The sequence below is a fragment of the Bolinopsis microptera genome, chromosome 10 (assembly GCF_026151205.1).
Source record: "Bolinopsis microptera isolate Bmic1 chromosome 10, MBARI_Bmic_1.0, whole genome shotgun sequence".
Taxonomy (NCBI): Eukaryota; Metazoa; Ctenophora; class Tentaculata; order Lobata; family Bolinopsidae; genus Bolinopsis; species Bolinopsis microptera.
The window spans coordinates 17967057-17992802 of NC_087081.1; the positions used below are offsets into that span (position 1 = coordinate 17967057).

The following is a 25746-nucleotide window of genomic DNA, read 5'->3' on the forward strand; positions in this document are numbered from 1 at the left end:
TTTTTTGACGATTTTTTCAGGTCCAAGATTTTCAAAATCGAATAAAAACTTTTCTCAAAAGACCCCCCCCCCCCCCTAAAAAGACCCTCCCTGCCCCCTTAATGGCGCCCTTAATGCCGCCCTTAATGGCGCCCTTAATGCCGCCCTTAATGCCGCCCTTAATACCACCCTTAATTCCACCCTTAATGCCGCCCTTGATGCCGCCCTTAATATCACCCTTAATATCACCCTTAATGTCGCCCTTAATGCCGCCCTTAATGCCGCCCTTAATGCCACCCTTAATACCGCCCTTAATACCGCCCTTAATGCCACCCTTAATGCCGCACTTAATTCCACCCTTAATGCCGCCCTTAATGCCGCCCTTAATATCACCCTTAATATCACCCTTAATGTCGCCCTTAATGCCGCCCTTAATGCCGCCCTTACAAAACCGGAAAAAGTTCAGGAGTTAATTAATAAATAATGATTTGGTGTATTCGTGTGGTGTTATTGAGTCTCATTCGATAGTTCTTTGATTCAAATTTTTGATTGTTTCTGAATAGACTCCGTGAAGACAGATTCTAATGGAAATAAATATCTGAATAACGTAATCGAGGCAATTTGGTAGTCTAGCTCTAGCTAGGCACACTTGGGGCACAAAAATCGTCAAAAAACGAGGTCCAATATTTTCAAAATCGAACAAAAAGTTTTCAATTTACTTACTTGAAAAGGTCTCCTCCTCACCGTCACCACTCCTGGAACTAACAACACTGAATACAGAACCGCACTCCAACACACCATCGACAACATTACCAGTGAAACGATCACCTGCTACACAGACGGGTCTCTATCAGACTCCGGAAGTGGGGCTGGGTACATCATCACGACTGACAACAACAACACCACCCTGGAAGAGAGATCATTCAAGCTCCCTGATTATTGTACTGTCTACCAGACAGAACTCACTGCAATCATTGAAGCCTGCAAGTATCTCTCATCCTACACCAATTCACACATCATTATATGGTCTGATAGTCTCTCCTCCATACAAGCTATTTCCTCGCTTTCAACGAGGAGCAGAACTACTAGAGACTGTTATGACACCCTTAACGCACTCGGATCGAACAACACTCTAGAGATCCGATGGATCGCAGCCCATATTGGGTTGTGGGGAAATGAAAAAGCGGATGAGCTGGCCAAGCTTGGCACGACCAGCGAACACGTTTTGAAATGCCCAATCCCTCAATCTTACATCAAACGACAAATCAACAACAAAGTCCACAGACTGAATCAGGATATCTGGTTAACGGATGGTCCTAGACACACCAAACTAACACTTGGCCAAAAGCACACCAAAATAATCAATAATATAAACACGTCACTCATCAACAATAGACAAGACTATAGAACCGCAGTCCACCTAATCACGGGCCACTGTGGCTTAAACAAACACCTCCACACCATCCGCAAATCAAGCACCAGTGCTTGTCCTATGTGCGGTGACGGAGAGGAAACTGTCTCACACTTTCTTGGACAGTGCCCAGCTATTGCCCAAATAAGAGGTCAATACTTTCGGGACTACTACCTCTCGGTCAACGACATATTCGACAACCACCACATTACCACAATCGTCAACTTCACAAACCGCACCAAACGCTTAATAGTACCAGAAGAACTGGATCAGACTGGCGTAACTTAGCGCATTAACACATTACATATGCAGCCTTGCCTAACTGATTTATAAACTCATCTGGTACCAAAGCGCGGTATTCCCATTCAGATCATTACCACCACCGTCCTCCACAATTCACACTGTTGTCTCCGATAAACCCCCCCTCATCCCAGAGGTAGGCAAAGCATCTTAATGCTATCCTCTAGTGGGCTTTCTATGCCCAGCCTCTCTTCAAAAAAAAAAAAAAAAAAAAAAAAAAAAAAAAAAAAAAAAAAAAAAAAGGTCTCCTCCTAGTCGTTGGAGTGGCCTGCACCACATAGTAACTCCTTTCTCCGGTGTATTAGACCTCTCCAGTGAACCCTGTCTATAGCTTGTTGTTCTGCATCTTCTATCGTGATGTTATCGACACCTGTGAAGATTGCTGCATCCTCCCGGACACATGACAACCAGTTTTTCCGAGGTCTACCTCTTGACCTTTTACCATGCTTTGGGATCCAGTGCAGAAGATAATTGGGTATTCTTTCTTCTGGCATCCTCACCACATGGCCAAACCATCGGAGTCTAGCTGCTCGTACGAAAGTATCAACAGGGGCGATGTTAGCCCGCTTAAGTACATCAGCATTAGAGACATGATAAAACCATTTGATTTTCAGGATTCTCCTCAGACATCTATGATGGAACACCTCAAATCTTTTCATCTGCGTCTGTGTGGTATTCCATACCTCACTTCCATAAAGCAGTATAGTGAGCACAGCCGCTTTGTAAATCCTGATTTTAGTTGGAGTCTTAATGCTGCGACTGTACCATATACTGCTAAGCTGATAGAATGCCCCAGAGGCCTTTTGAATTCGAGCTGATAGTTCTTTGTCAATTGTTCCATTCGCACTGATGATTGCACCCAAGTAAGTGAAATTGCTGACCTGCTGTATTGGGAGACCTTCCACATTGATGTCCATAGTGTCGTCTTTAGACTTTTTAAAGTTTTTAAAGGCCTCTCAAATTGCCGCCCTTAATGCCACCCTTAATTCCACCCTTAATGCCGCCCTTAATGCCGCCCTTAATGGCGCCCTTAATGCCGCCCTTAATACCACTCTTAATGCCGCCCTTAATTCCACCCTTAATTCCACCCTTAATGCCGCCCCTAATGGCGCCCTTAATGCCGCCCTTAATACCACTCTTAATGCCGCCCTTAATGCCGCCCTTAATTTCACCCTTAATGCCGCCCTTAAGGGGGCAGGGGGGGGGTCTTTATGAAATTCCTCTCGAAATTAATTTTATAGTTGTTTCTGATAGAGGGGAGTAATATCTACCAGATGCTTTTGGTCCCATGGACAAATTTTGTTCCTAGCCGAAATTATTGCCGATCAAAGGTCAGCGCTCATGTGTAATTGTATTGCGCGAGCGATTTTCAATCGCGCGCCCTGAAAATCGAGTCTAAAAATCTATCTTCTCCTACATTTTTTGAGCAATCACCTTGAAACTTTCAGGATATGTTTTAAGGAACATTTAAAAACTTCTGGTCTATCAGAATTTTAAAATAGGCCTTAGAAAAGTTTTTATTCGATTTTGAAAATCTTGGACCTCGTTTTTTGACGATTTTTTCAGGTCCAAGATTTTCAAAATCGAATAAAAACTTTTCTCAAAAGACCCCCCCCCCCCCCCCCCCCCTAAAAAGACCCTCCCTGCCCCCTTAATGGCGCCCTTAATGCCGCCCTTAATGGAGCCCTTAATGCCGCCCTTAATACCGCCCTTAATTCCACCCTTAATGCCGCCCTTAATGCCGCCCTTAATACCGCCCTTAATACCGCCCTTAATGCCGCCCTTAATGCCGCCCTTAATTCCACCCTTAATGCCGCCCTTAATATCACCCTTAATATCACCCTTAATGTCGCCCTTAATGCCGCCCTTAATTCCACCCTTAATGCCGCCCTTAATGCCGCCCTTAATATCACCCTTAATATCACCCTTAATGTCGCCCTTAATGCCGCCCTTAATGCCGCCCTTACAAAACCGGAAAAAGTTCAGGAGTTAATTAATAAATAATGATTTGGTGTATTCGTGTGGTGTTATTGAGTCTCATTCGATAGTTCTTTGATTCAAATTTTTGATTGTTTCTGAATAGACTCAGTGAAGACAGATTCTAATGGAAATAAATATCTGAATAACGTAATCGAGGCAATTTGGTAGTCTAGCTCTAGCTATGCACACTTGGGGCACACTTGGGGCACAAAATTGTATTTCCTGGGGCACAGTTGGGGCATAAAGTGTGCCCCAGGGAAATACAATTTTGTGCCCCAAGTGTGCCCCAAGTGTGCCCCAAGTGTGCCTAGCTAGATTACCAAATTGCCCGTAATCGACATTTCTACGTCATACTCATAATTGTTATATGTTAACAAATAATTTGAGAAGATGAGTATGACGTAGAAATGTCCATACGTTATTCAGATATTTATTTCCATTAGAATCTGTCTTCACTGAGTCTATTCAGAAACAATCATAAATTTGAATCAAAGAAATAATGATTTATTACAATTGCAGGGAAATTTGGCAGAATAATCAGCACTGTCAGGCCGCTACGTCCTTATTTGTAATAATACGACTTTCCTCTGATTCTGTTCAGTTAACTAATACTGATCCTATCACTTCGCTGTGGCTGTGCAGTGTTTTCGTCTACTTCCTGAAGAAGGTCAGCAATAGCTGGACATTAATTGTTAATTAATATTAGCAAACTTATCGTCCATTGATATGAATTTCTATTCATATTTGAATTGTGAGTACCATACCAGGACAAACTGTTACAATTAAGCATTTTTCTCGGTCGCCAATAGAGTTATCGCTAAAATAGAGTTATCGCTAAAATAGAGTTATCGCTAAAATAGAGTTATCGCTAAAATAGAGTTATCGCTAAAATAGAGTTATCGCTAAAATAGAGTTATCGCTAAAATAGAGTTATCGCTAAAATAGAGTTATCGCTAAAATAGAGTTATCGCTAAAATAGAGTTATCGCTAAAATAGAGTTATCGCTAAAATAGAGTTATCGCTAAAATAGAGTTATCGCTAAAATAGAGTTATCGCTAAAATAGAGTTATCGCTAAAATAGAGTTATCGCTAAAATAGAGTTATCGCTAAAATAGAGTTATCGCTAAAATTTGCTACTTTAGAAATTAAGAAGACTTCTCTGTTAGAGAAAAAATTAGAAAAATTAGAAAAATTAGAAAAGTTAACTTATTTTTATTTAGGGTTAAGACAACTTGATTTCTGTTTGTAACACTGTTTGACTGACTTTACCACTACCAGGGACTGAGAAGACTACACGTGTGTTTTAAACTGCAGTTCGATTTTGTTGCCCTAAAAAAACAGCGGCGGAAGGAAAGCCACCTCATAACAGCAGCGAATGTAATCTTCCTACCAGTTGTTATTTGCGTCGCCATGGTTACTGCTGGACTCAACATACCCCTCCTACCTCTCTTTACGTATACAAAATTTGAATTATTTCCATCATATTGGTGCGCTGACCTTAAGCAATATAATATTTATAGTGTTTTGACCTTTATTTTTCAAAGCAATCTTAGTTTTAGAGGCATATTAATTTCCAAAAAGTATTAAATGGCTTTATCATTCTTGAATGTCGTATTTACACCTGCGTACCACCATATTTCTACTCCTAATACCATTCTTTGAGTTTAAGCTTTCTTTTGCTTCGTCTTTGGCGATGAGGTCCTTATCAAATATGCTGCTACTCCACAGGCGAGAAAACTGCCTGTGGAGCATTTGAAATTATTTTGGAGTGGGGTGAAATATCGCGTTATGATATGATTCTTTATCTTGACTGTTAAGTTGCTATTGTAGCTTAAATTTAAAATTCGTATTCCTTGTATTTCTATACGAACCAATGATAAACTAAACAATCACTCACCGACATGGGCCACAATGCAACAACAATCACTCATCGACATGGGCCACAATGCAACAACAATCACTCACCGACATGGGTCACAATGCAACAACAATCACTCACTGACATGGGCCACAAATACAATGCAACAACAATCACTCATCGACATGGGCCACAATGCAACAACAATCACTCACCGACATGGGTCACAATGCAACAACAATCACTCACCGACATGTGTCACAATGCAACAACAATCACTCACTGACATGGGCCACAAATACAATGCAACAACAATCACTCATCGACATGGGCCACAATGCAACAACAATCACTCACCGACATGTGTCACAATGCAACAACAATCACTCACCGACATGGGCTACAATGCAACAACAATCACTCACCGACATGTGTCACAATGCAACAACAATCACTCACCGACATGGGCCACAATGCAACAACAAACACTCACCGACATGGGCCACAATGCTCACCGTTTGATGCGACAAGGAAAAGCTCTTATCAAGAAAGGAATTACTCAACGTTTCAATGTGACAACTTAACATCGTATTCATGATCTAAAAATATTTCTATAAAAATTCAAAAACATATAAAACATAAATCTGAGGAAAAATTAGTGTATAATTATTTACCTTTAATTTTAAAACGGAAAGCAACACAACTAGAAGAAAGATTGCAGGGCAACGATTATTTTGAAATTCAAACTAGCATTAACAAGAGAGATGAGTTTGAAACCATCAAAAGAGTTTTAGTTACAAGTACATAATAACAGAGTGTAATATAATTTATACTTTGCAGACAGGGGATCGTCTACACGTCATGTAGTGATATTCAGTGATATTTATAGGTTTTTTTTACTTTCTCAGTACAGGGACCACCTCTCACACACGCACACTTCCGCCTCGCATTTAACACACTAACCCTTAACCCCAATCAAACCATATTTGGCTCCCACTTTTCGCACTTCTCAGTTCTCATTGGTCAATGCCATTCCCTCCATTTTGCTCCACACTAGATACATACCTACACACTTCACATCATTCACCTGTTCACCGTTGTAGCATTCCACACTTATGTAATCATGTGTAGTATATTTAGTCGTTTAGTAGTTTTAGGATTGTACGCCATTTGCTTTAAAAGTTTTTTGTCGTATGAACTAATTTTTGTTATGAATTTTTATTATGACTTTTTGTATCGTATTTTTGGATAAAGCTGATTAAATTCAAAGTAAATGATTATTGTATACAGTGCTATATTGTATACTATTACTGTACAGTAATTTTGCCTCAGATTTATGTTTTAAATACGTTTTCGAATTTTTGATAGAAATATTTTTACACTACTATATAACAAACATTTTTAGATCATGAATACGATGTAGTCACATTAAAACGTTGAGTAATTCCTTGTCGCATCAAACGGAATCAATAGAAATTTACCCAAGAATGCATTGCAAGTTGCAACCATGCGACTCATAAATAATATTCTAATCCGAATTTTACATTACTTACTTGTCTTAATAAGGTAGATCCCTAAATTGGAGAAAGTTTTATATCGTTTTTTTTGCAAATTCAGCAAGCATTTAAATTAAAAGAATTTTCGTAATTCAAGTTTTCAATTTTAATTTTTTTAATTCAATTAATTCAAGTTTTATAAGTGTACTAGAAAGCCCGTGGTCACAGGGAGGACGCTAATAGTATTCTTTGGTAGTCAGTTTTCATAGCATCAACAAATATCCGTCACAACCGAAGATACAGCCAATTAAAATGTAGCTCGTACTAAACACAGCGTGATATCAAAAAAACCGATCAAAATGACGTTAAAACAATCATTGCACGTGCACGTAAAAACCCTCGTTACCATGGTTACTTTGCAACTTCATATTTCTCATCTATTTGCACGTGGGCGGTCGTACAGACATACAAAAATAATTCTTTGAATTATAGTAGAGATACCTTTTAAATTTGGATTCTGGTAGGAAGATGAGGTATATTTTTGAGGCATATTTGTGTGGCAGTGTTTGTGTGGTATGATAATATGTTCATTATATGCAAGCCTCTTGATTTATGATTGGTTAATTACTGTCACGTGTCTACAAAATATGTCTCACCTCTATATTCTTCTGAGGATTAGGTCACTTTGTAGTGTAACTATGGTAACTAGTAGCGTTACTATGGTCACTTTGCACATAAAATAGAACATAGACAGGAAAGAGTTGTTACATTGCATTTTTTATAATTGTAATTTAGAAAATTCCCTCATATTTGATGATTAAAATTAAACTTTCACAGGTTACCAGTTTTCTGTATTTCATTTCCCCGTCCCACAAAATTCTGGCCTGACGCCTCAACATCACACAGTTGTTCCAGAGATTCTGCTTTCTATAAACAAGTTACCCCTCACTATTTGTCGGCACTGGCTAGTGATGTGAAGCATAACCTCGCCTGCGGCTCTTTCTTCGTCTCCAGAGTAGAAAATCTGCTCATCTTTTCTCACGTTTTAGAGTCCGGATTTGGGTACGCTTCTCTGCTAATGAAAGGTGAAGATTTTTAAAAGTTTTATCGGGTCGATTTTTCTATTCATTCGGATAGACGTAAAAATATTGACAATTATTAAACACTTTCATAATATACGTATGCCTTTCATTTATGCGATTCTTCATAGATATATACAGTTTATACTTTTCACCTGAACAAATTTTCAGAACCAGTCTGTTAACATATTGAGACTAGAAACCAGTCTGTTAACATATTGAGACTAGAAACCAGACTGTTAACATATTGAGACTAGAAACCAGTCTGTTAACATATTGAGACTAGAAACCAGTCTGTTAACATATTGAGACTAGAAACCAGTCTGTTAACATATTGAGACTAGAAACCAGTCTGTTAACATATTGAGACTAGAAACCAGTCTGTTAACATATTGAGACTAGAAACCAGTCTGTTAACATATTGAGACTAGAAACCAGACTGTTAACATATTGAGACTAGAAACCAGTCTGTTAACATATTGAGACTAGAAACTAGACTGTTAACATATTGAGACTAGAAACCTTACATTTTGAAGGTCTGGAGCTACAGGAAACAAGTTGTCACACAGAAGAGGTAAATGTTGTGAAAGACATTTTTGACAGAACGTTTGAAGGTACAAAATGTAAGTACATAATTAAGCTGTAACAGCTTCATTGGTATATTGTATTGTAATAATGCTATCAAGTAATAATAATAAGTATCAAGTCAGATTAATCTTTGTGTATAATTTCATCTAATACTGACCTCACAGGTTATAATGACTTCTTTATGCACATGCTCCAACCATTGTCTAAAACAAACGTACTGACTTACTCTGATGCCAAGAATGTGTTAACTGGAGTTCTAGGTAATTAATTAATTAGGAGTTCTAGGTAATTAATAGCGACACCTCATTAACTGGAGTTCTAGGTAATTAATTAATTAGGAGTTCTAAGTAATTAATAGCGACACCTCATTAACTGGAGTTCTAGGTAATTAATAGCGACACCTCATTTGTTTATTTCAAATAGTGACCAAGCGTGCTTAATCACTCTACACTCGAACTTCAAGACTTTTCTAAAAGGGTCTCCGACAGTTGAAACTAACTTAAATACATACATTTTTTGAACGCTGATTCCCTAGGGGTCGTTCACATATTATTACGTAATCACTAATCAGTCAAGGGGGGAGGTGGGTTTATACAATAGCTATGTGCATAGTACCTACCCTAGTAATTATATTGTTTCACGAGTGAAGTTTTACGTACATTTTTAGCTTTGTAATTTTAATTTTAGTTCCTACCTCAGTTGTCACTGATGATATCATGGTTTTGTATCATGATCGAAACATTTGTCTGACTCAACCGGTCGTTTCAATTTGTATCTAGCTCTCGGCTTGTCGATTGAGCACTGTCAGCAGACGACGCCACCCACAATTATATATTATATATATATCATAGTTTAAGCTGTAGCTTGATAACATTTTTTCAGATTCGCCAACTTGTCTAGAACGACTAGCAGGAAACTTTAGAAAATGCTTGACATATTTTCTGTGTACGCAATACCCGAAATGTGGAGAAAGTATACAGTACGAGGGAACAGTTTTAGTGAGCAATCAGGCGACAACAACTTCAACCAGTACTGCTAAAGGAGCTGCACCCAGCACTTCAAGAGGGGGCGGCTTTGATTTCTCTGGGTTACATAATAAAGCTGCAACTGGTAAAAACATATGCAAACATATTTAAACATTATTGTGGCTATCCGTGTAACTAAAAACGAACCAATTAACTGCAACACAGCTCACTACCTACCTCCAAAAATAATTTAATATTTTAAATTGAAAATGTTGTCCAGTTTTATGACCTTGAGAATTGCGAGTAGAGCACTAGAGGGCCTAATTCAATGTGAAGATCTGTGTGAAGTTCCCATACTTCTGGTATAAACGGATATGGAACTAGAGGGCCTAATTCAATGTGAAGATCTGTGTGAAGTTCCCATACTTCTGGTATAAACGGATATGGAACTAGAGGGCCTAATTCAATGTGAAGATCTGTGTGAAGTTCCCATACTTCTGGTATAAACGGATATGGAACTAGAGGGCCTAATTCAATGTGAAGATCTGTGTGAAGTTCCCATACTTCTGGTATAAACGGATATGGAACTAGAGGGCCTAATTCAATGTGAAGATCTGTGTGAAGTTCCCATACTTCTGGTATAAACGGATATGGAACATGGTATTTAAACCAGATGACTTCATGTAACTCTCAATTACGTATACTTTATACTTACTTAATTATTTAGATACACATATTATATAAAATAATAATTAGTTGTTGCTTGGTTTCCCAAAAAGAGTACTTAACAGCAAACAATCAGGAGCATTATATTTCGAACAATTGATACGATCAAGTTGGCGGGCAAACGAACCGTTTCATGGTATAGTAATAGAAAAAAAAATACCAGTCCTCAGTGTTTTTTTCAATAACATGAAATGAATCGTATGCCAACCAATTAACAGGGCACGGATCGAGCGGTTATAAGGCAATATTTCGTCAACTTTGTCACACTTTATCACAACTTGAGGTACTGATGATTATATATATATTATATCTAAATTATTAATGTGCTGAAACGATAGTTTAATACATTTTAATTATTTCAGGAGTTGGTGATGTGCTAGAGGATGCGACCAGTACAGCCACTCTTGTCTCCAACAATCGATCAGAAGATTTTTTGGATAATTTATCTTTTAATTGTTCAGAAGGTTTGTTCTCAGTGGCTAGCTAACAGCAAAATTCTTTAGCAATTAATCAACAAAACACTTAGTTAGAGTTGATTGCTAGTTTGTGAGCTGTGCCTGCAAGTGTCAGAGTTGATTGCTAGTTTGTTGTGTGAGCTGTGCCTGTAAGTGTCAGAGTTGATTGCTAGTTTGTTGTGTGAGCTGTGCCTGTAAGTGTCAGAGTTGATTGCTAGTTAGTTGTGTGAGCTGTGCCTGTAAGTGTCAGAGTTGATTGCTAGTTAGTTGTGTGAGCTGTGCCTGTAAGTGTCAGAGTTGATTGCTAGTTTGTTGTGTGAGCTGTGCCTGTAAGTGTCAGAGTTGATTGCCAGTTTGTTGTGTGAGCTGTGCCTGTAAGTGTCAGAGTTGATTGCTAGTTTGTTGTGTGAGCTGTGCCTGTAAGTGTCAGAGTTGATTGCTAGTTTGTTGTGTGAGCTGTGCCTGTAAGTGTCAGAGTTGATTGCTAGTTTGTTGTGTGAGCTGTGCCTGTAAGTGTCAGAGTTGATTGCTAGTTTGTTGTGTAAGCTGTGCTTGTAATCAGTAGCGGATACCAAGGTTGTAGTGTCAGAGTAAGTAAATTAACGCATCCTATCCTACGCAATGTCCTCATCATCTGATTCGTCAGTAAATCTAACTGCCTCTTCATTAGAATCCGTAGCCATACTCTCGTCGTCCGAGTCGTTCTAATTCTAATTCTAATTCCTCGTTAAGATTGATAACCAATAACCATCAGGTGGGAACTTGAGCTGATATATTTCGTAGTTTATGGCTCTTCAGTTGTATTTGATAATTAAGTTGATTTCTAAGTATTCCGGAATCCGGCCGGAGGCTCATATCAGTCTGTTATCCCCTAAAATGTTTTTCGCCAACTTGAAAGACCTTTCACGTGCGACTGAGAAAGGAGGTGGACACATATTGCTATATTGATCCAGACAAGCTGGTTCAGATGGGATGGTTCAACTATAACACTCTACAGAATGTGATTTTTCCGCCAGAACTCCAGGTGATTACGTCTCTGGGGCTCCAGTTTGACCTTCAAGTATCTGGTAACCTTGTTTCATACCAAGTTGTTCGGAGATCTGGGCCCGTCTGAAGTACTGCGTAGGAGTTGGTCAGTTGGTTCCAAGTCGCTGCATCATCGTCAATCTCTCTGACTGAGTTGTCAGTATCACTGTTTCTTCCCTTCTCAATATCACTGTCCGCACTGATTCTTGTACTCTTTCTTTGTCGGAAGCCCACCTCTCTCTTAGACTTTAAGGTCAGGAACTCTTTGGCGGATTGAGATTGCCTTGTATTGTATGTATAAATACCAGTAGTATGTTTAACGCTAAAATCAAATGTAGAATATTTTAGGAATCCAATACACTGATCAACCAACTTGCTGACATAACATATCGTTTTTTCTTAGCTATGATCCCGGTCCCAATCCCGGCTTAATCTCGGTCCCGGTCGTATTCCCGATATTATTCCTGAACCCGGCCTTTTCCCGGTCACGGCATTTTTTTCCAGTCCTGGGACCGGCCAAAAAAGCGGTCCCGGTCGATCCTTGGCCACAACCAAGAGATGAAACTTGACACAGTTATTTTTTGGGATGTCACGCAAAAACGTAATGTTTTAGAATTTAACGTGAGGTTGACGTGATCTTTGGAGTTAGTGTGCATGAACTCCATGCAACCAAAGAATCTTCCATTGATGCCTAGCTTCCAGAGTTTATAGAAGAGTGCCTCCCGGCAAACTGTATGACTGTATCGAATGCCTTGGCATAGTCTACAAAACAGTAAGGCGCACTGCATTTTCTTTCCAGAGAGTTTAAAGAAATTTGTTCGGGATTAGGTCTTATGACACTGCCTCCCCTTTCTTGAGCGATCGAGTGCAATCTAGCAGTTCTTCCAAGCTGATGTCTTGGTCCAGGATTTCTGTGAGTGTTTGCAATTAAATTGCTGGGTGGCCTAAAAAGCCTTATTAAAAGTGTAAAAAAGTGACATTTTTTTCTCACCTAAGGTATGTTTTACCTTTGGAAATGTACTATGTGAAGACTGAAGACTGATCGGAAAATAATAGGAAAGAAGAAGATTTTTAGAAGATAATTTTGTTAAGTGTTATTAAAAGTGTAAACTAGTGTAAAATAGTGTAAAATAGTGTAAAATAGTGTAAAATAGTGTAAAATAGTGTAAAATAGTGTAAAAAATGGTACCTTATTTATTACACTTTTTACTACACCATACACAAAAAAAGGCAAAAGTGTAGTGTAAAATAGTGTAAAAAAGTGTAGTGTACTAATAAGATAAACCGTGCATCACGTGAGTTTCCCGGTCAGGTGCACCTATATGTGCCTCTGTTCATTCAAATATAAATAACGAAAATCTCGTGGGACTCCATATCTAAGTGGCTTTGTTTCTAAGTCAGTTCTATCTACTGTTACGAGTTCGGTAACATGATGCTGTGATCCACCATATCGGAAAATTTACTAAAATCTATAAGCAACAAGATATTTGTCTATTGTTCAGCGAGTCTAGTAAATGAGTGGTGAAGAAAGTCGGTGGCCAAGCTCTAAACCATGGGAAACTGATCGTTTTTAAAGTTTAGAAGCAATGTTAACACTTAAAAAGTTATTAATGGTTATTAATATACCTTCGATAATCCGTTGAGAAATTGGTGGGCACTCAATGTTTTGAATTTTACATGGGCCCTTAAATGATATGGTTGACAAGCAATGTATATAGATACAAATTCGGGGGTGAAAAGGAACTGGTATCAATCAAGGTTTTACTGTACTTCCCTCATAAGATAGATGCACGTTTGTTTTAAAATCAATGATATTTTGTACTATCAAGCACCTAAAAATGTAATGTTGCACTCCTAGTTGCATTTCTAACTCTATACCAGATAACCCTTCAGAGAGTTGGTTCGAGCAGGTGTTGGTCAATAAAACCACACACTCCCCGGTAAAATCAGAAGATAACGAAATCAAACCTAAGTCTATTCGTGGCGATGAAACCACACACTCCTCGGTAAAATCAGAAGATAACGAAATCAAACCTAAGTCTATTCGTGCAGAGAACTGTAATGAGCTAGACAGTGACTCGAATAACTTTATTGACGAAGAAGAGAGAATAGTTTTAGAGGTGAAGAATGGGGGAGGAGAGGGAGGAGAAGAGTGTGGTGTTCCTGGAAATTGGTTAAAAGTACCCTTCTGTAGAGAGGAGGTAGAGAAGGAGTGTGAAAATTTCCCCCTCGATCTCTTCCGCAGCAAGTCTTCTGTTCATGGTAAGGGCACAAAAGAAATATTATTATTTATCAATCTTCGTTAAAAAATACGATCATAACTATATCAATCCAAGCACTAACATGCTTGTCAATGGCCCACAGGTTGATGATCCGGAATTATATCATTAACTTAGGAACTATCATCAAATTGGAACGACAGTTTTCAAATCGTGGAAATGTTTCGCATTACATCGTGAAACCTGTGTCGAGTCAATGTGAGAGACTCAGGCCAGCGATTTGAGCCAATATTATACATTTATCACATTCCTTCTCATGCGATATCAAAACTTTCGCCCACTAGGCTTGCCGAGTTATAGCGAAAGTTTATATCAAAATTTTCAAACCCGAGTTTTGAAAATGTTGATATTGCATGAGATTTGAGAATGCATGTGAATAATCATTAATATTTTATCACACGTTCTTTGGAGCCAAATCTGGCCCGAAAAGCAGAATTTGATCAGACGATGGAGTAAACTATACGTGTCACAGTTAATTTTGTAGAGTATTTAATTTCTATAGTTTCATCAGTACAGCATGAATAATTAAAACGAGTTAAAACGTGTTAACTTAGGTTTTCCCGTGCTCAATATTCTGTCGTAGTGAATGCTGGCGTAGTGTGATATATTGTCATGTATTACTCCGTGTTACTTAATTAAAAAGTAAACTTTATTTCTAATATCTCGGTCTGTTTCAGCCGGTCTGGAGACAGTATCCGGACTTGTGAGCAGTGCTTATCTTGCTTTACAGAACAGTAGCTCAGGTATGTGCCGGTATTTTGTTAGTATACATTTTTCGGAAATGGTGTTTTGATTGTGATTTTTCTGACGTTTTTTCGCCAAGTTTTTTATTGTTACATATTAATGCTTTTCATACAAAGTTGCAACAAATTCTTCATGTTATACATCCTGGGTATGACCCGTTTAATTTTTATTTTCCATCACGTTTCATAATTCTCAATAAATGTATCTATACATATTTTATAGATGTATAGATACATATAGATCTATAGATGTAATAGATTTGTAGTGTCAGGCACGTAGCCAGGGGGGCTGCAGCCCCCTAGTCCCCTGGTCGCCTGGTAACTGGGCTGTGTTTATGTCTGCAGTCTGTACTGTTTAAACGGCAGGCAATTGACGCGAGTACTTGATTTTTTTCAGTCCCAGTTTATTGCTATCCAACAAATTTCTTTAATGCCAAATATCGTCTAAAACACCCTATTTCTCAAAATTTTCCATCTCGTTGAGCTTCAACCAATTGTGAAATTTGAAGAAAATCTGCGCTATTTACAGTAAATTGAGCATGGTTTTCTGGCGAATCTTGTTATGTGGTAAAATATTAAAAAGGCTAACAAGAGCGCGAACGACAAAACATTTAAAAAAGTAAAAACTAAATTAGCTAGCACTGAGTGTAACGCGCGCGGTCTTCGCGCCGTGCGGCAAGTTGTTATGATATTTGTAGCTCTGGAAACAAACATTGAACAATTATCGGGAAAAAATGTCTACTATACAATTGCCGACAGCAAAAAATATCATATAATAGGGAATAAATGATCAGGTTTAGATACATGAAGTGGCCCGACGGCGCTATATTGATGACAAAAGTCTGCTCGTTATTATTATTAAATCATTCTATCAAACAAGGCCAGGGATAGTTAAAAACAACGCCCAAGTCTAATCTTTGGCGTCTAAACTACGGAGATAATACAGATCAATACATCAAGAAATATAAAGATTTCTTTTACATAAATCATGCACAATCAGCGAGAATAGATTGATTTGGGGTCTTCCTCTTCTCACTGGTAAGTTCAGTGTATTGATGGCAAAAATGAGGGAAGAAAACACTGGTCCGTCAATAGGACCCCGCAAAACATGTTTTAACATTCTCTGCACCGACTACGGGCCATTTTTTCTGACAATGGTTCATCATTGCAGCGTTTATTCAAGTTTTTGTTGGATATGACTCCTGGGTACTTTATATTATAATCAAAATAGTGCGAAGTCTGCGGTGAACTGCATCATGCATGGATGATGATTAATCACTCTACACTCGACTGTCACGTGACTTTTTCAACTCGTTCTCTAGCTGGCCCTGAACGACTATTCGAAACTCTAACCCTCTAATCTGATCCCAACCCTAACCCTAACCCTATCCTTAACAAAAGCATATGCTGAAACCCTAACCCTGACGAGAAATTGGACTAACTTCCTTATACGGTCATGTCACGTGATCGAGACAGTTTTCGCCAATATCCCGTCAATACATACTCTTTTCATTTATCCTCGGTCAAATCAGCCGAATGATTAGGAAACCGTGATTGAGTGTTGAATGAGTGTCATCAGATCAGGCCCTAGTTTCCACCTTTTTAAGAAACTACCGCCTTGTGTCCTATTCCCATGGAATGCACTTCCTTGACCATCGCTGGCCAAATTCATGATTGAACTTTTGGCTACTACTGGTTTATAGATTAAAACGTATCTTAATTAAAATGTTTTGCAAATCAAAATCAATCTGACCGTGTATAATGAAAACGTTTAGAAATGAATTTGAGACTCAGTTTTCAAATAAAACAATTATTGCGTAGATTACTGGTGACGCCTAAACGCCACTGAATTATTATATTTATGGTTAACCATTCTAAACTGCGGGACCAACTTTTAGCCAACATTAGTCAATGTTGGCGACAGTTATGTTAAGGCCGCTTCAAAATTGCAATTCTGATTTTGTTTGTGTAATTTGGAAATACGGTTAAATTTTAATATTATTACTCCAGGTGTGAACAAATCTGCCAATCAAGTAGTAAAAACCTACAGTGGCAACGTTTACTTCGGCAAATGTAAACAGTGGATCGAAGAGAACAGCGAACTTAAAAGACTACTTATAACTTCATACAGGTTGTTAATCTTTTTGTCACCCCTCTCCTTATCCTCCCCCACCTCTTTTATTCTTCCTCCTCCCTACTCTCTTCCTTATCCTCCCCCACCTCTTTTATTCTTCCTCCTCCCTACTCTCTTCCTTATCCTCCCCCACCTCTTTTATTCTTCCTCCTCCCTACTCTCTTCCTTATCCTCCCCCACCTTTTTTATTCTTCCTCCTCCCTACTCTCTTCCTTATCCTCCCCCACCTCTTTTATTCTTCCTCCTCCCTACTCTCTTCCTTATCCTCCCCCACCTTTTTTATTCTTCCTCTTACCTACTCTCTTCATTATCCTCCCCCACCTCTTTTATTCTTCCTCCTCCCTACTCTCTTCCTTATCCTCCCCCACCTCTTCTTTTCTTCCTCCTCCCTACTCTCTTCCTTGTCCTCCACCACCTCTTTTATTCTTCCTCCTCCCTACCCTCTTCCTTATCCTCCCCCACCTCTTTTATTCTTCCTCCTCCCTACTCTCTTCCTTATCCTCCCCCACCTGTTTTATTCTACCTCCTCCCTACTCTCTTCCTTATCCTCCTTCACCTCTTTTATTCTTCCTCCTCCCTACTCTCTTCCTTATCCTCCCAAACCTCGTTTATTCTTCCTCCTCCCTACTCTCTTCCTTATCCTCCCCCACCTTTTTTATTCTTCCTCTTACCTACTCTCTTCCTTATCCTCCCCCACCTCTTTTATTCTTCCTCCTCCCTACTCTCTTCCTTATCCTCCCCCACCTCTTTTATTCTTCCTCCTCCCTACTCTCTTCCTTGTCTTCCACCACCTCTTTTATTCTTTGTCCTCCCTACTCTCTTCCTTATCCTCCCCCACCTCTTTTATTCTTCCTCCTCCCTACTCTCTTCCTTATCCTCCCCCATCTCTTTTATTCTTCCTCCTCCCTACTCTCTTCCTTGTCCTCCACCACCTCTTTTATTCTTCCTCCTCCCTACTCTCTTCCTTATCCTCCCCCACCTCTTTTATTCTTCCTCCTCCCTACTCTCTTCCTTATCCTCCCCCACCTCTTTTATTCTTCCTCCTCCCTACTCTCTTCCTTGTCCTCCACCACCTCTTTTATTCTTCCTCCTCCCTACTCTCTTCCTTATCCTCCCCCACCTCTTTTATTCTTCCTCCTCCCTACTCTCTTCCTTATCCTCCCCCACCTCTTTTATTCTTCCTCCTCCCAACTCTCTTCCTTGTCCTCCACCACCTCTTTTATTCGTCCTCCTCCCTACTCTCTTCCTTATCCTCCCCCACCTTTTTTATTCTTCCTCCTCCCTACTCTCTTCCTTATCCTCTCCCACCTCTTTTATTCTTCCTCCTCCCTACTCTCTTATTTATCCTCCCTCACCTCTTTTATTCTTTCTCCTCCCTACACTCTTCCTTGTCCTCCACCACCTCTTTTATTCTTCCTCCTCCCTACTCTCTTCCTTATCCTCCCCCACCTCTTTTATTCTTCCTCCTCCCTACTCTCTTCCTTGTCCTCCACCACCTCTTTTATTCTTCCTCCTCCCTACTCTCTTCCTTATCCTCCCCCACCTCTTTTATTCTTCCTCCTCCCTACTCTCTTCCTTATCCTCCCCCACCTCTTTTATTCTTCCTCCTCCCTACTCTCTTCCTTGTCCTTTATTATTATTATTATCTAACTTTTAAAACAATCTCGAAATAGTAAAGAAACATCTTAAGAGACTGATAAGTGCCCAAAAAAACATAACAGTTCTCTGAAAAAGAAAGGTTAATTATGAGGTAAATAATTTTCTCCACAAAACTCTGTTAGAGGCAGTAGCCCTAAGATCATAAAGATCATTAATATCACGTAATGGTAGGTTTCTTTTATTCAAATCATGTATAATAAACTTTAAAAGATTACTTTGGTGTCGACCAACACGTCCTTTCATGGTAAATAACGCATTAACAGCAAATTGAAGAGCTCTCTGAGCTGGTGATGAGCAGTCACTGCGAAGGACATGTCCAAGCATTTTCCAGCGAGCATATGTCACTCGCTCTGACAACGGTGTTACACCACAGCGTTCATAGAGTGCTTTATTACTGATAATAATGGGATAAGTCATCTTCAATATTTGACGCAGGTGTCTTCTATGACATGCATCAAGTTTGTCAAATAGGTTCTGAGGGGTAGCCCAGCTATTGCAGTTATAGAGCATAACAGATGTAACGTATGCTTCGTATATCTTAATCTTGGTCTTCAGATTAATCTTAGATCCTTGCATCCAAACTTTCTTGTATTTTTCGAATGCAACATTTCCAAGGATTATACGATGCTGTATGTCTTCTTTACTACATAGCTTAGAGCCTAGGGACACACACTTCCTCCAAGGTTCTCTATTTCTTAGAGGTTCTCCTTTACCACCTCTTTTATTCTTCCTCCTCACTACTCTCTTCCTTGTCCTCCCCCACCTCTTTTATTCTTCCTCCTCCCTAATCGCTTCCTTATCCTCCCCCACCTCTTTTATTCTTCCTACTCTCTTCCTTATCCTCCCCCACCTCTTTTATTCTTCCTCCTCCCTACTCTCTTACTTATCATCCCCCACCTCTTTTATTCTTCCTCCTCCCTACTCTCTTCCTTATCCTCCCCCACCTCTTTTATTCTTCCTCCTCCCTACTCGCTTCCTTATCCTCCCCCACCTCTTTTATTCTTCATCCTCCCTACTCTCTTCCTTATCCTCCCCCAGCTCTTTTATTCTTCCTCCTCCCTACTCTCTTCCTTGTCCTCCACCACCTCTTTTATTCTTTCTCCTCCCTACTCTATTCCTTATCCTCCCCCACCTCTTTTATTCTTCCTCCTCCCTACTCTCTTCCTTATCCTCCCCCACCTCTTTTATTCTTCCTCTTACCTACTCTCTTCCTTATCCTCCCCCACTTCTTTTATTCTTCCTCCTCCCTACTCTCTTCCTTATCCTCCCCCACCTCTTTTATTCTTCCTCCTTCCTACTCTCTTCCTTGTCCTCCCCCACCTCTTTTATTCTTCCTCCTCCCTACTCTCTTCCTTGTCCTCCACCACCTCTTTTATTCTTCCTCCTCCCTACTCTCTTCCCTATCCTCCCCCACCTCTTTTATTCTTCCTCCTCCCTACTCTCTTCCTTATCCTCCCCCACCTCTTTTATTCTTCCTCCTCCCTACTCTCTTCCTTGTCCTCCACCACCTCTTTTATTCTTCCTCCTCCCTACTCTCTTCCTTGTCCTCCACCACCTCTTTTATTCTTCCTCCTCCCTACTCTCTTCCTTATCCTCCCCCACCTCTTTTATTCTTCTTCCTCCCTACTCTCTTCCTTATCGTCCCCCACCTCTTTTATTCTTCCTCCTCCCTACTCTCTTCCTTATCCTCCCCCACCTCTTTTATTCTTCCTCCTCCCTACTCTCTTCCTTATTCTCCCCCACCTCTTTTATTCTTCCTCCTCCCTACTCTCTTCCTTATCCTCCCCCACTTCTTTTATTCTTCCTCCTCCCTACTCTCTTCCTTGTCCTCCACCACCTCTTTTATTCTTCCTCCTCCCTACTCTCTTCCTTGTCCTCCACCACCTCTTTTATTCTTCCTCCTCCCTACTCTCTTCCTTATCCTCCCCCACCTCTTTTATTCTTCTTCCTCCCTACTCTCTTCCTTATCGTCCCCCACCTCTTTTATTCTTCCTCCTCCCTACTCTCTTCCTTATCCTCCCCCACCTCTTTTATTCTTCCTCCTCCCTACTCTCTTCCTTATTCTCCCCCACCTCTTTTATTCTTCCTCCTCCCTACTCTCTTCCTTATCCTCCCCCACTTCTTTTATTCTTCCTCCTCCCTACTCTTTTCCTTATCCTCCCCCACGTCTTTTATTCTTCCTCCTCCCTACTCTCTTCCTTATCCTCCTTCACCTCTTTTATTCTTCCTCCTCCCTACTCTCTTCCTTATCCTCCCCCACCTGTTTTATTCTTCCTCCTCCCTACTCTCTTCCTTATCCTCCCCCACCTTTTTTATTCTTCCTCCTCCCTACTCTCTTCCTTGTCCTTTACCACCTCTTTTATTCTTCCTCCTCCCTACTCTCTACCTTGTCCTCCCCCACCTCTTTTATTCTTCCTCCTCCCTAATCGCTTCCTTATCCTCCCCCACCTCTTTTATTCTTCCTCCTCCCTACTCTCTTCCTTATCCTCCCCCACCTCTTTTATTCTTCCTCCTCCCTACTCTCTTACTTATCCTCCCCCACCTCTTTTATTCTTCCTCCTCCCTACTTTCTTCCTTATCCTCCCCCACCTCTTTTATTCTTCCTCCTCCCTACTCTCTTCCTTATCCTCCCCCACCTCTTTTATTATTCCTCCTCCCTACTCTCTTCCTTATCCTCCCCCACCTCTTTTATTCTTCCTCCTCCCTACTCTCTTCCTTGTCCTCCCCCACCTCTTTTATTCTTCCTCCTCCCTACTCTCTTCATTATCCTCCCCCACCTCTTTTATTCTTCCTCCTCCCTACTCTCTTCCTTATCCTCCCCCACCTCTTTTATTCTTCCTCCTCCCTACTCTCTTCCTTATCCTCCCCCACCTCTTTTATTCTTCCTCCTCCGTACTCTCTTCCTTATTCTCCCCCACCTCTTTTATTCTTCCTCCTCCCTACTCTCTTCCTTATCCTCCCCCACCTCTTTTATTCTTCCTCCTCCCTACTCTCTTCCTTATCCTCCCCCACCTCTTTTATTCTTCCTCCTCCCTACTCTCTTCCTTGTCCTCCCCCACCTCTTTTATTCTTCCTCCTCCCTACTCTCTTCCTTATCCTCCCCCACCTTTTTTATTTTTCCTCCTCCCTACTCTCTTCCTTGTCCTTTACCACCTCTTTTATTCTTCCTCCTCACTACTCTCTTCCTTGTCCTCCCCCACCTCTTTTATTCTTCCTCCTCCCTAATCGCTTCCTTATCCTCTCCCACCTCTTTTATTCTTCCTACTCTCTTCCTTATCCTCCCCCACGTCTTTTATTCTTCCTCCTCCCTACTCTCTTACTTATCCTCCCCCACCTCTTTTATTCTTCCTCCTCCCTACTCTCTTCCTTATCCTCCCCTACCTCTTTTATTCTTCATCCTCCCTACTCTCTTCCTTATCCTCCCCCACCTCTTTTATTCTTCATCCTCCCTACTCTCTTCCTTATCCTCCCCCACCTCTTTTATTCTTCCTCCTCCCTACTCTCTTCCTTATCCTCCCCCGCCTTTTTTATTCTTCCTCCTCCCTACTCTCTTCCTTATCCTCCCCCACCTCTTTTATTCTTCATCCTCACTACTCTCTTCCTTGTCCTCCCCCACCTCTTTTATTCTTCCTCCTCCCTAATCGCTTCCTTATCCTCCCCCACCTCTTTTATTCTTCCTACTCTCTTCCTTATCCTCCCCCACCTCTTTTATTCTTCCTCCTCCCTACTCTCTTACTTATCATCCCCCACCTCTTTTATTCTTCCTCCTCCCTACTCTCTTCCTTATCCTCCCCCACCTCTTTTATTCTTCCTCCTCCCTACTCGCTTCCTTATCCTCCCCCAGCTCTTTTATTCTTCATCCTCCCTACTCTCTTCCTTATCCTCCCCCAGCTCTTTTATTCTTCCTCCTCCCTACTCTCTTCCTTGTCCTCCACCACCTCTTTTATTCTTTCTCCTCCCTACTCTATTCCTTATCCTCCCCCACCTCTTTTATTCTTCCTCCTCCCTACTCTCTTCCTTATCCTCCCCCACCTCTTTTATTCTTCCTCTTACCTACTCTCTTCCTTATCCTCCCCCACCTCTTTTATTCTTCCTCCTCCCTACTCTCTTCCTTATCCTCCCCCACCTCTTTTATTCTTCCTCCTCCCTACTCTCTTCCTTGTCCTCCCCCACCTCTTTTATTCTTCCTCCTCCCTACTCTCTTCCTTGTCCTCCACCACCTCTTTTATTCTTCCTCCTCCCTACTCTCTTCCCTATCCTCCCCCACCTCTTTTATTCTTCCTCCTCCCTACTCTCTTCCTTATCCTCCCCCACCTCTTTTATTCTTCCTCCTCCCTACTCTCTTCCTTGTCCTCCACCACCTCTTTTATTCTTCCTCCTCACAACCCTCTTCCTTATCCTCCTTCACCTCTTTTATTCTTTGTCCTCCCTAACTAAGGCCTAAGTCTCTTAGTCTTAGGCCTTAAGTATTTTCATAGCACTAATATAAAAATTCATTTTGGTTCATGGCTTGAGGTCTTTGTTCATGGCTGAATCCGAAATAATTTACACTGGGGGTCGCGATATGGGTGTGGTCAAAAAGGGCGTGATTCCGAGAAATTGTGTTACTTAGGACCATATAAGTCGGATTACATTGAGAAACTTAGCAGACGTCCCAAATCCCAATGTGAGCGGGACTTTTGCCAGGTTCAGGATTACAGCGGTCGCTTAACCCTTATAATTTTATTGACGAGGCATCCGCTGAAATTTCCAAAACCGTCCTGACCCCACCTCCCCCCTCCCCCCCCCCCCCCCCCCCCCCCCCCCCCCCAAGTTTGATTTCGTTTATCTTTTCAGATTCGCTGTGAAACTCTCTATTGATGAAACCGTATTTGGCGATAACGAGACTTTAGAGGAATATTTTGACAGTATGTTGGCACTGGAGAGAGACTGGTATATCGGGCTGGAAACTGATCCAGCATGGCAGAAAAGTTTAGAAGAAAGCAAACAATTTGTCTTTACCTTGGGGTTCAACAAGGAAGGGGTATATGCCAGTCGGACTCTCAGTCTTACTAAACTGCCAATGTTGACGGGGCAGCTGAATTCGGAAAATGTAAGATCTATCTGGAGTGCTCTCTCGTTAGAACTGCTGTACTTGACCAATGATGACGAGGAAAGGTACAGTATTCAGGCCCACCCCAATATCCTAAGAAACATTGTCACTCAATCTGCTGACCTACCACTCGGATACCCTGTTTACTCTTCCGGACTGCAGCACGTATCAACTCTGTAAATACCAGGTAACCTGGTTACCTGGTTACCTGGTTACCTGGTTACCTGGTTACCTGGTTACCTGGTTACCTGGTTACCTGGTTACCTGGTTACCTGGTTACCTGGTTACCTGGTTACCTGGTTACCTGGTTTCCTGGTTACCTGGTTACCTGGTTACCTGGTTACCTGGTTACCTGGTTACCTGGTTACCTGGTTACCTGGTTACCTGGTTTCCTGGTTACCTGGTTACCTGGTTACCTGGTTACCTGGTTACCTGGTTTCCTGGTTACCTGGTTACCTGGTTTCCTGGTTACCTGGTTACCTGGTTACCACTCGGATACCCTGTTTACTCTTCCGGACTGCAGCACGTATCAACTCTGTAAATACCAGGTAACCTGGTTACCTGGTTACCTGGTTACCTGGTTACCTGGTTACCAGGTTACCTGGTTACCTGGTTACCTGGTTACCTGGTTACCTGGTTACCTGGTTACCTGGTTACCTGGTTACCTGGTTACCTGGTTACCACTCGGATACCCTGTCTACTCCTCCGGACTGCAGCACGTATCAACTCTGTAAATACCTGGTTACCTGGTTACCTGGTTACCTGGTTACATGGTTACCTGGTTACCTGGTTACCTGGTTACCTGGTTACCTGGTTACCTGGTTACCTGGTTTCCTGGTTACCTGGTTACCTGGTTACCTGGTTACCACTCGGATACCCTGTCTACGCAGCACGTATCAACTCTCTAAATATTGCACAACTGCGGAAGGACACAACAACACAAATGTTTTACTTTTAGACTAAAAGTATGTACTGGGGTCTGGGGTGAGGGGTACTGTAGGCTGTAGGCTGACTCAAACCCCACGAAATGTTTTGTAAGATACACATTTGAAAACGTTGAAATGAACCAATTCTTAATTGAAGTTTTTCATTTTAACAATTTTATCTAGTAATGGACCCAACGTTGTACAAGGTAAATATAATACCTCAGGATAACACGCCTTATAGCTGTAACGTGGATTTTTGGGCAACTTGTTTCCTCCCTCATTTACCGTATCTGCAAAATAAAAATAAAATGTTTAAACCTTAAAATTGTTCTGTGTCTGATTAATCGTGAATTTCTTCATGGTAAATCTTTCAGGTCGGCAGGTTATATTCATTATTTATAAACTTACGATATTTTACTTAATAATAAATACATGACAATATATTTATTCAGTATTTGTATATAATATTGTATTTAATAATATGTACCAATAGTTTTTCAGATTAATTTTATTTGGTTATCACAACTTATTTACTTATTGGTCACTGCACTGGCTAACTATTCCATCAATTTCTGTTCAGCAAATTGAAATATCATCTTCGAAAATGGGACAGTAGTTAAAAAATATGAAATTTAAAAAAATTTCTCTTTCATCCTTCCTCTGACTAGAATCAAACTTCCAGCACCTCAATTGTTTCATATGTCATCTATAGGCATAGCTCACGGACTAATTGGTTGCTGGAAACAAATTCAGTCGAAACAGTGAAATTTCGGTCCGATAAATTTCATCTTCAAAAACTGAAAATGGGACCGAGAAATGAACAACATTTTTTATTTATATGTAAATTTAAAAAATGTATTGATACATTTGACCAAAGAGATGTTGGCAAGAGATTATTATTAATCTCAGGGAATAGTGATCGTGTAACCATGATAACCTCTCCTATTTCAATGACCATAGTGCGTGATGAAGAATCACATCCTTTTCGAGGTGCTACTATTAAGCATTGTAATCTGTCCTGGGTGACTCCAGTTTAAACAGATGACGTGC

At 40.6% G+C, this 25746-nt stretch overlaps 1 protein-coding gene across 1 annotated transcript in view; it reads left to right on the plus strand.

Moving 5' to 3' along the window:
* LOC134821717 (pecanex-like protein 4) overlaps positions 1–25164 on the plus strand; it is a 33496-nt gene extending 8332 nt beyond the window's left edge. Inside the window, exons 5-15 of the mRNA XM_063832450.1 lie at positions 4190–4337; positions 4949–5124; positions 7862–8109; positions 8640–8726; positions 8856–8951; positions 9574–9801; positions 10745–10846; positions 13757–14125; positions 14820–14885; positions 16896–17016; positions 23515–25164. Coding sequence (XP_063688520.1) covers positions 4190–4337; positions 4949–5124; positions 7862–8109; positions 8640–8726; positions 8856–8951; positions 9574–9801; positions 10745–10846; positions 13757–14125; positions 14820–14885; positions 16896–17016; positions 23515–23950 — 2077 coding nt within the window. The 3' untranslated portion in view covers positions 23951–25164. The remainder of the gene's footprint in view (positions 1–4189; positions 4338–4948; positions 5125–7861; positions 8110–8639; positions 8727–8855; positions 8952–9573; positions 9802–10744; positions 10847–13756; positions 14126–14819; positions 14886–16895; positions 17017–23514) is intronic.
* Positions 25165–25746: the final 582 nt, after the last annotated feature.